We start from the raw sequence: 11,587 nt of genomic DNA on the forward strand, positions 1-11,587 counted from the left end.
GATAGCTATACCCAGGTAAGACCTAACAGTTTAAAGTGTGTGTGTGTGTGTGTGTGTGTGTGTGTAAGAGAGGATTATGATTCTTTTACTTTTTGCAATATTTATTTATTTACATCCTCACCTGAAGTTATTGATATCAGAGAGAAAGACATAAACCACAGAGAAAGAGAGAGACAGAGAGGAAGAGAGAAAGAGAAAAAGACATCGATGTTGAGAGAAACACTGATTGGCTGCCTCCTTTATGCACCGACCCGGGACCAAACCCGTGACCTAGGTATGAGCCCTGACCAGACTCAAACATGCAACCTTCAATTTCTGCAATTTAATAGATTAAAAATATTAATTCCTCAGTTTTAATGATCACTAATAAACTGAAAATAGCCAAATTTTTTGACAAAAAAGGTTAAGATTTTCCATACTTATCTTTAAATAATAATAAAAGACTATAATCATTCCACAAACTAACTTTAAAAATAAAAGAGTATGTATTATTTTTACATACAAGAGTGGCTTGTTATCTTCTGGATCATCATCTTCAACTTCCAAAAGCCATCCATATCCTCTTTGTCTCAGAAATGTAGTGGCTGTAGATTCTTTAATAAAATCTCCCCCAAGGTTTAATTTGACATCTGGGGCTGCTATTGAACCACTGAGGTCTTAGGAGAAAAGAGGACAAAATTATAAACCAAGGAATAATGTGTGAATTTATAATATAAGCATAAATTCAACTAACATAATTAGCATTTGAAGACCTACTATTACATACCCTTTTCATATTTTAATGGTATCTAAATATCATCTTTTATTTTACAACAAGAAAATGAAAGACGAAAAAAGTCGCATAGCTAATTAGCTGGACTGGTACCAGAATTTACACCAAGCATGTCAAACTTGTGTTTATTTGGCCTGTGTTAGCCTTTGAGTTTGACATGCTTGATCTACACTTAATAACAGTTAAGTTAAAAAATTTTTTTTCAATGCTTTTATTTATTTATTTTTGGTTAATCCTGACCAAGGATATATTTTTCCCATTGATTTTAGAGTGCAAGGGAGGAAGAGAGAGCGAGAGAGAAAAACATCGATGTGAGAGAGATTACCTTGATTCGTTGCCTCCTGCATGCACCCAAACTGGACTGGGAATCAAACCTGCAACCAAGGTATGTGTCCTTGACCAGGAATCAAACCTGAGACTACATGGGCCTATGCTCTATCCATTGAAGACACTGGCCAGATCTTATTTATTTACTTATTTAAATTAAATTTATTGGGGTGACACTGGTTAATAAAATTATACAGGTTTCAAGTGTACAATTCTATGTCACGTCTATATGGCAATGTGTGCCTACCACCTAAAATCAAATCTTCTTCCATTACCATATTTTTTACTCCCTTTATCCTATTCAATCTCCAAATCCACCTTCCCTCTGGTAACTACCACACTGCTGCCTGTGTCTATGAGTTTTTCTTGTTTGTTCATTTGTTGCTTTCAGAATCACTTTAAATTTTAAATGGCAGATTCATACAAAATAAATCACATGATATCATCTTGCATTCCCTTCATTATTATGTACATTATACAGAACAAAGTGACTGTATAAATTATTTTCAAAGCCATTACATATATATATATATATATATACACACACACACAAACCTTTAGACATAACTTACTGCCTAAAGAAAAAGTACAGATAATTTTTCTCTACTTTTTAATGTATTTATTCATATGTTCTTTCATTTAAATCACCAAATATTTATGTTAAGTGCTTTATACGTCAAAGATTAGTTCTGGATAAATCTAACTAGTAAGAGTTCCCTGCTATTTCAGCTAACTCTTCTCTTTATATAATTATATCTTTAGTTTTGGCAAAAATAAAAGGTTTTTTAGGTCACCTCTAAAAAAGGTGAAGAGATTCAGTTTCCCAGATTACAAAACAAATTCCATTCATAGTCTGCACAGTAGCTTAGAGGTTAAGATAATCACAGAAGTACAAATATCACATATTCTGGTAAAAAAAAAAATGGGGAGAGTAAAGGACTTGCTTGAGGTCATACGGGAGTTAAGAAAAAAGACATCTGTAGGACCAGGCAATATGCACTAGTAAACAACCATCACTGTTGTTAACTAGAAGCCACATAACTGGAGTGGTACTTTAGAAAATAATTTTGGCAACAGCAACCCAAAACATTTTTTTTTAAAAAAACACATGTTTTTATTGATTTTTTAGAGAGGGAGGAAGGAGTAAGGATAGAGAGAATAAACATCATTCACTCCCCTTATAGGGGTTCAAGGCTGCAACCCAAGCATGTGCCCCAATCAGGAATCAAACCAGGGACCTCAACCACTGAGTTACACCAGCCAGGCAACCCAAAACATTCTTAACATAGACATGCCTTCTCTGGAGACCACAGACAGATTTAGGTTAGCTTTTGTGAAAAGCCATTATAATTTTGGCTAAAACTTCAAAGAGTGGATCAATTATGAGTCATAACCTAGTCTGGTTGTGAGAACTCCTGCAAACATTTAATTATAATAAAATGAAGCTAAATCCTAGCTTAGCTACTAATTACAGCAAATCATTACAGTCCTCTGGTCTCCAGTTTCCTATTCCTTTCCAGATTTAACACTGTATGATTCTAAAAAGGTTTTATAATACAGTTTACTCAGTTAGAGATAAAATATAAGTACTTTTGAATTTACTGTCCCTCCCTAAAGTTTAAAATTAGTTCTTGTAGATGCCACCATAGAATCTTGTAATTAAAAAATATTCTCTCAAAATTACTTTCTGCTTGTCTTAATCTCAGTTGAAAATGAGTTAAAATTTGGGAGAACCAAGATGGCGGCATAGGTTAACGCCGGAGTTTGCTGCCTCGAACAACTACTTCAAAAGTGAAACTAGCCGAAACCGGTTTGGCTCAGTGGATAGAGCGTTGGCCTGCGGACTGAAGGGTCCCAGGTTCGATTCCGGTCAAGGGCATGTACCTGGGTTGCGGGCACATCCCCAGTGGGGAGTGTGCAGGAGGCAGCTGATCGATGTTTCTCTCTCATCGATGTTTCTAACTCTCTGTCTCTCTCCTTTCCTCTCTGTAAAAAATCAATAAAAAATATTAAAAAAAAAAAAAAAAATTAAAAAAAAAAAAAAAGAAAAAAAGAAAATGAGTTAAAATTTAACTAAAATTCCATTCCATTAGATACAAGAAATGTTTTTCTTGACTTAACAAGAGGAAGATTTAGATCAGGAAGTCATTAGTACAGCAGTGACATTAAAGGTTTTGGAATTATGAGGCAGGAAAGGATCTTAACAACTGTTTCCTGCCCTGTAGAAAGGGCTACACTTAATCTAAACCAAAAAAGGATGTATAAATTATAGTGTGAAGGAATGCTGTAATAAAGAATTGTATATGTTTAGCAATTTGTCATAGCATGGATGCCAGAATCTCAAAAAGGCACCTTTAGCTTATAATCCTGTAATATTTTCCATTCCATGCAAAGTGGGAAAATATCATGGATATATCTGTAGGAATGCCAGCAACAGCAGTTTGACACATCCCCCAGTACCACCAAGACACAATCAGTGTGAGAACAAAACAACAGAAAAGTCTAAAAATTGGTAGTTAGCCTAACATGTTAGCAAACTAAAACACGAATAGCATTAAAAAACAAAGGAAAGAAAGAGTCCAAATCACTTCAAGAGCACAGCTGTCTTAAATTAAACCAGAGTAAGAAACAGCTAGCTTGGTTCCTAACTCTAGGATAGGTATTCAGAATTTTAAAACACTATTTTATTCTTTTTTTTTCCTTTTTTTAATTTCAGAGAGAGGAGGGGAGAGGGAGGGAGGGATAGAAACATCAATGGATCGGCTGCCTCCTGCATGCCCCCTATTAAGGATCGAGCCCACAACCTGGGCATGTGCCCTGACCAGGAATTTAACCATGACCTCCTGGTTCATGGGTCGGTTAGCTCAACTGGCGGGGCTAAAACACTAATTGTAAATTAGTTCTTTCTTATTACACTATGTAAAATATTCTGTTATTTTCTAGAAAATGTGTAAAGATAATAAAAATGTGGATTTAAGAGGAAATATTCTTTGAAAAAAATCTATTGCAAAGGGAAACCTGAAAAATGTTTCCACTGCTGTTTGGGCTCAGAATGAGGAAATTTCAAGTTTTATTGAAAGTCACCTGGGAAAACTGCAAAACAAAATTTAACAGTAATTTTCTCTCCCTTTCAATTCAAGTGTATGAATAGGTGAGGGATCCTTTCTCTGAATTTTCTATTCAGCCTGAGAACTTCACTTTGAAAGATAAGAAAGAACTCGGTCAAGTGTAGTATCCATAATAATAAAAGCTTAATATGCTAATTAGACTGGACGTCCTCCCGAACAACCTTCTGGACGAAGCTGGGGCTGCGAGGGAAGACCAGGTGGTGCAGGCAGCCGGAGGGAAGCCTGGGGTCCAGGCTTCTTATGTAACTACTAGAGGCCCAGTGCATGAATTCGTGCATGTGTGGGGTCCCAAGGGACCCCGGGAGGTTAGCCAGCCTGTTGGGGGTCCAGCCAGCTAGGAGGAGGGACCGCAGGAGGTTGGCCGGCCCCCTGATCGGGGCCATCAGGAGGCCGGCCAGCCAGTGCAATGGACTGCAGGAGGTTGGCCGGTGGGGGGGGAATGGGGGAGAGAGACGCAGGAGGTTGGCTGGCTGGCCCAGGGGTGAGTGGCTGCAGGAGGTTGGCCGGCTAGGGGGAGAAGCCATGGGAGGTTGGCTGTGGGAGCACACTGACCACCAGGGGGCAGCTCCTGCATTGAGCGTGTACCCCCTGATGGTCAGTGTGCGTCATAGTGACTGGTCATTCCAGTTGTTTGGTCGTTAACGGTCACTTAGGCTTTTATATATATAGATCAAAACTAGGACACTAACAGACCCTCAGATTTTACCAGTTTTATATGTATTTATTTGCATGTGCATGTAGTTTTATGCAATTTTATCCCATTTATAGATTTGTGTAATCCTTTGAGTTTAAAATTTATGAAAATAGATTAATTTTTTAAAATGATAAACCTTGCTTAATTACCTTTTTCTCCCCAAGAAAGGTTGGCTAAAAAGTCATTTTCAATTTTCAAGTAGGAAAGAAAAATTGTTCTTGCACCCATTAAATACCATATATTGTAATTCATTAGCATATCATATAGATGATATTTGTGATAATACCTACAAGGATATAATTTTTAAAAAATAAAGTAGGGCGCCGAAACCGGTTTGGCTCAGTGGATAGAGCGTCGGCCTGCAGACTGAAAGGTCCCAGGTTCGATTCCGGTCAAGGGCTTGTATCTGGGTTGCGGGCACATCCCCACTGGGAGATGTGCAGGAGGCGGCTGATCGATGTTTCTCTCTCATCGATGTTTCTGACTCTCTATCTCTCTCCCTTCCTCTCTGTGAAAAATCAATAAAAAAATATATTTTTATGGAAGTCCAAGATCAAATAAAGTAGGGAATTTTTTTAAAGAAAAAACTAAAGATTCTTCTATCTATACTACTAACTTGTATTAGAGGTGATATCCTTTCTGGAGAGAGGGAACTTCATACAAGAGTAGGCTAGATGTTTGATCACCTTAACAAATAAACAAAAAAATTATCATTTACTCAAAACAATAATTATTTATTATGTCTACAACTTACTGATCACAATAATGTACTATGAGTTGTAGATACTATCATTTTTACACAGGAGTGCCTTAGTCTATTCAGGCTGCTACAACAAAATACCTCAGACTAGATAACTTATAATCAATAGAAATTTATTTCTCATAGTTCTGGAGGCTGGAAGTCCAAGATCAGGGTACCAGTTCCAGTAGCACACCACCTTTATCTTTTTTAAAAATTTATCTTTATTGTTCAAAGTATTACAGATACCCTTCTTTTCCCTTCTCCTCCCAACTCCCACCCCCACAACACCTTTATCTTAATCGAGAAGTATCATGTACTCATTCATTCATCAAACTACTGAGTTCCTGATAAGTGCCAGGCTTTGTGGTAGGCATTGGGTATGATGATACTGGGAATAAAGCACAGTTTCTAACTCCAAAGAGTTCATGGTCTAAATCAGCATTGTTTTAGGTCTCTGTGGACTCACAAGTATAAGCTACAGGAATTGCCTCCACTAATTATTTTACTTCGTAGTTCTTAAGTGAATGCTCTTCCATCTTTTTAATCTGCAAAATTCCTACTAATCCTTCAACATATACTTCACCTGACCCTGAAGACTTCCTAGAACCCTTCCTACACATTTAACTACTTTCTCCATTCAACCATACCTTTACCACATTTATTATGTACAATGATATTTTTAAAATCTAGTAGACCATTTCTTGTAGTCAGGACTTCCTCACATGCAGCCCCTTTGCACATGAAGGTATTCTCTCTATCCTACATATACAAAACATTATCTATCCTTCAGAGTTTGCAAAATATCACCTCCATCAAATTATCCCTGATCTTCTAGCTAAAATAAAATTCATCCTCTTCTGATCTTTCATAACATTCTAAATCAGTGCTTCTCAAGCTTTATTTTTAAAAAAATATATTTTGTTGATTTTTTTTATACAGAGGGGAAGGGAGAGGGATAGAGAGTTAGAAACATCGATGAGAGAGAAACATTGATCAGCTGCCTCCTGCACACCTCCTACTGGGGATGTGCCCGCAACCAAGGTACATGCCCTTGGCCAGAATCGAACCTGGGATCCTTCAGTCCGCAGGCTGATGCTCTATCTACTGAGCCAAACCAGTTAGGGCTCAAGCTTTAATGTGCACATAAATCACTGAAGGATCTTGTTCAAACGCAAATTATGCAGAAGGCAGATTCTGCATTACTAAGCATCCAGGTTGAGCCAATGCTGATGGTCTGTGGACAGAAACTAGGCAAAGAATTACTATTTGTCTGATACAAAATAAATTCATAAGATTGCCTTAAAGACTTCTATACTAGACTTTAATTCCCACAATATTCTTGTAAGTGGTGTACTTTTCATTTTATACTAGTATGTGACAAAATAGACACTTATAGCTTATAGAAGCAGTGTAACTTGCCCAATATCACATAGCTTCTAAAAGAGTTGGGACTTTAACTGAAGTATTCTGGCTCTAAATTAAGTGATTTTTTTAGTTATACCATCCAAAACGTGCTAAGTTTTATAGTCCCAAGTATTAATATCACATGAGACAAAAGCAGAAGTCATTTATTCCTGTAACAAACAATTATTCTATGTCATTTATATTCTGGATTCTGTGGTAGGTGTTGGGATATAGAAAAAATAGAGAGCCCGGCTGGTGTAGGTCAGTGGTTGAGTGTCTACCTATGAACCAGAAGATCACGATTTGATTCCTGGTCAGGGCATATGCTTGGGTTGTGGGCTCCATCCCCAGGAGGGGGTGTGCAGGAGGTAGCCGAACAATGATTCTGATCATTGATGTTTCTATCCTTCTCCCCCATTCTGAAATCAATAAAAATATATTTTTTAAAAAGAGAGAGAACCTTTGGCCTACAGACTGAAAGGTCCCAGTTCGATTCAATTCCGGACAAGGGCACAAGTCAAGGTTGTGGGCTCGATCCCCAGTAGAAGGCAGCTGATCAATGATTCTCTCTCATCACTGATGCTTCTATCTCTCCCTCTCCCTTCCTCTCTGAAATCAATAAAAATAAATAAATAAGTAAGTAAGTAAGTAAATAAGTAAATAAATAGAAGTATTTTATAAAAAGAGAGAGAGAAAATTTTCTGTTTATGAGGGACAGTTAAGCAAGGTTTCACCTAGGAAGGAGCATTTGAGTTTAGTTTAAAAGTTTCAACTTGGGATGAGGAGGAGAAAGGCATTTTAAGCATGAGGACTAAGATATGCATAGATATGGAGATGGAACATCAAGGCAGATTTTTGGACAAAGGATATGTGTGGTCAAATAGAAAGGATAGGTATTATTAAGAAAGAGAGATGTGGCCGAAACCGGTTTGGCTCAGTGGATAGAGCGTCGGCCTGCGGACTGAAAGGTCCCAGGTTCGATTCCGGTCAAGGGCGTGTACCTGGGTTGCGGGCACATCCCCAGTGGGAGATGTGCAGGAGGCAGCTGATCGATGTTTCTCTCTCATCGATGTTTCTAACTCTCTATCTCTCTCCCTTCCTCTCTGTAGAAAATCAATAAAAATATATTAAAAAAGAGAGAGATGTGGACAGAAAGAAGAAAGGTATACACTGAAAAACATCTATGAGCCAAAAAGATTCAGTTAGAGAAACAGCAAAAAAACAAGAAGCAAGAATTTACATGATATTCTTAAGAATCAGAGAAAAGACTTTGAGTTGCAGAGTAAAACGTTCCTGCTAGAGAACAATAAAAACTAAGTGTGGGGCGAGTTAATACTGAAATCCAAACAGCAGCAGCATTAACATGTACTGAGCACTTAACTCTGCCAGATGTAATCATAAGTGCTTTGCATTTGCAAAATATTTGAGCATGTGGGTATTATTATTCCCATTTTGTATATAAGAAAAATGAGGTTAAGAGAGGCTAAGTAACCTGCCCAATATCACAGAGATAGTAATTGGTAAAGCCAGGATGCAACCCAAGTCTCTTAACACTATACTCCAGATACACTACAGACAGTCCTCGGGTTACGTCGGACTCAACATACGTCGTTTCGTGGTTACGTCGCCACCTCCCATCTATTTATATTAAATAAAAAAAAAAAGTTCTGTCATTTCAACGTACGTACATATGTGCTTTATGTTTTTTACTATTTATTTACCACAAGTAAAGGTCAGGAATTGTTATCTTTCTTTTAAATTTTTTACTGTTTCACTTCATTACAGCTGTGTATGTGCCCCATGTGAGTGACGTAGGTGCTAAAGTAGGTGGGTTCCGACTGCGCTACGTCCATAGGAACAGATCTCCAACGTAACCCAAGGACCTACTGTATTCAATTTACAAAAATATAAGAGGCATCATGGTTTAGTGGAAAGAAATTTGAGACAGAACCCTCGATTTCAATTCTATATCCTTCATGTGGAGTTACTGAACTTCTCTAAGCTGTTTTATTATAAAATACAAGAATACTAAAACTCAGCAGAATTCTTATAAAGACCAACTAAGACATTTGCTTAAAATACTCTGTAAATTTAAGTTGTGTTACATTAAACAGATGGTGTTATTATATGTTTACTAGAGACGCGGTGCACGACATTCGTGCACTGGGGAGGGAGTCCCTCAGCGCGGCCTGCGCCTTCTCACAGTCTGGGACCCCCGAGGGGATCCTTAGCACTGCTGTGGAGGTGAGAGAGGCTCCTGCCACCTCTGCTGCACTCGCCAGCTGTGAACCCGGCTTCTGGCTGAGCAGCACTCCCCCTGTGGGAGTGCACTGACCACCAGGGGGCAGCTCCTGCATTGAGCATCTGCTCCCTGGTGGTCAGTGCGTGTCATAGTGACTGGTTGGTCTGCTGTTCGGTCAATTTGCCTACTAGGGTTTTATTATATAGGATATGTCCTTGGATATACAGGGAGTCTATATATCCTTAAAAGCTAGATGGGCCGAAACCGGTTTGGCTCAGTGGATAGAGCGTCGGCCTGCGGACTGAGAGGTCCCAGGTTCGATTCCGGTCAAGGGCATGTACCTGGGTTGCAGGCCCAGCCCCAGTGGGAGATGTGCAGGAGGCAAAAGTTTGAATAAACCTGACAGATTTTAATTATTCCAGGTTTCTTGATTTAGTGTATAGTCAATACCTTAGCTCAGTATATTACTCGGTCAGACTTCTTAGGTGTATTTAAGAAAGGTAATTCCTAGGGGAAGGGAGGATATGAACAATATATAAAGTAATTTGAATAAACATTAGGTTCTGATACTCAACGATAGACTTCTAAAGTCTGGGAAAATTAACATGGATATGCCTCCCTAAGCACTATGCTACAAAATTTAGATGAAACAAACCAAAATATTTTGGGTTGCTATATTTCACCAAATATAGAGGGAGTTGGGGGGCTGGGTGAAAAAGGTGAAGGGATTAAGAAGTAGAAATTGGAAGTTACAAAATAGTCATGGGGATATAAAGTACAGCATAGGAAATATAGTCAATAATGTTGTAAAAACTCTGTATGGTGTCGGATGTACTGGAAATACAGGGGAGAACACTTTGTAAAGTATACTGTTTATCTACTATGCTGTACACCTGAAATCAATCCTATCCTATACTGTCTAATAAAACCTTGTGCTAAGAACTCCTCGGGGGACATCCCCCCAGGGTCACCGACTGCCAGAGGGCGCAGGCCAGGCTGAGGAACCCCCCCCCACCGAGTGCATGAATTTCATGCACTGGGCCTCTAGTCCTATATAATAAAACCCTAATATGCAAATCGACTGAATGGAGGAACAACCAGTCAAAACCGGGCCTCTAGTACAAAATAATACCGAATGTAAACAGTAATTGAAAAAAAAAAGAGAGAGAGAAATGGATCAGCTACCTTCTTTATCATCAGTAAAATCTTTTATTTTACATTTTAAATTATAACCAACACTACAGTACTACTTTTTAAAAAAAATATATTTTATTGATTTTTTACAGAGAGGAAGGAAGAGGGATAGAGTGTTAGAAACATCGATGAGAGAGAAACATCGATCAGCTGCCTCTTGCACACTCCCTACTGGGGATGTGCCTGCAACCCAGGTACATGCCCTTGACCGGAATCGAACCTGGGACCCTTCAGTCCGCAGGTCGACGCTCTATCCACTGAGCAAAACCGGTTAGGGCATGTACTACTTTTTTTTTTTTTTAAAGCAATCAAAAAGCAAAACAAGGGAGAGAAGGGAAAACCAGCAATACTAACTGATGCACGATGAAACCGGATTTGAGGAAATACTGTTCTTCTCCAGACTGAAATTCCTATAGCTAAGTATAACTTATTTTTTCATGTTAGGCAGTATGTCTGGTCACTGGAAAAGCACTGGTGTGCGCACAGAAGGGTATTAAAACTAACACTTGAAAATGACTAGCAGAGAAAGACTGCACTTCCCAAGCCTGGTAGGGAACAGAGAACAGGAGGAGAACAGCACTTCCTGTGCCTGAGAAAAATCTCCCCAGCACAACTGCTTCGTCCAAACAGTTGTCACAAGGAAATCTGCAGAAGCCATTGTCAACACCTCGCGGGAGTACAGGCAGTTTCAAATATACCTGGGCCTATTTCTCTGAATATCGGGTCAACCACTAAAAAAAAAACCCAGGAGAACTGGGTCGGTGGTAGAATATCAGATTCCCTGGATTCGCAGCGCCGAATCCAACCCCAGCAAGAGTTACCGACGGATAAATCGGAGGAACACTGCTCTCTCCCCTTCCTCGTTCTCACCTTTGACACCTACCCTGGCCAGTCGCCTTTCTGAGTAACAGCAAGTCATTCCATAAAAAACACACACAAAACCACCTCCGAGTTCCGTGGGTCACTCGAGGTGAGACGGTCGCCCAGAACAAGCTGCCCCAACGGCGTGGGGCGGGCGGAGCTGACCTGGAGACTCGGACAGCGCCCACGCCCCTCCCTCGCCGCCCGGGCCCTCTCCCCGGGC

At 39.3% G+C, this 11,587-nt stretch overlaps 1 protein-coding gene across 6 annotated transcripts in view; it reads right to left on the minus strand.

Annotated features, from left to right (window-relative positions):
• YIPF4 (Yip1 domain family member 4) overlaps positions 1–11,437 on the minus strand; it is a 25,891-nt gene extending 14,454 nt beyond the window's left edge. For 4 of the 6 annotated variants that reach the window (XR_001514500.1, XM_015566332.1, XM_015566331.1 and 1 more), the window contains exons 1-2: positions 5,071–5,164; positions 503–656 (exon numbers count right to left, since the gene is read on the minus strand). Coding sequence is in view for 5 of the 6 variants with exons in the window: in XM_015566332.1 (XP_015421818.1) it covers positions 503–656; positions 5,071–5,149 (233 nt within the window). In the remaining variant the exon portion in view is untranslated. Of the gene's footprint in view, positions 1–502; positions 657–5,070; positions 5,165–5,537; positions 5,610–11,373 lie in introns of those variants that run through there. The other 2 variants (XM_006767413.2, XM_006767415.2) reach the window with 2 other exon arrangements.
• Positions 11,438–11,587: the final 150 nt, after the last annotated feature.

This window comes from Myotis davidii, unplaced genomic scaffold, assembly GCF_000327345.1.
Source record: "Myotis davidii unplaced genomic scaffold, ASM32734v1 scaffold238, whole genome shotgun sequence".
Taxonomy (NCBI): Eukaryota; Metazoa; Chordata; class Mammalia; order Chiroptera; family Vespertilionidae; genus Myotis; species Myotis davidii.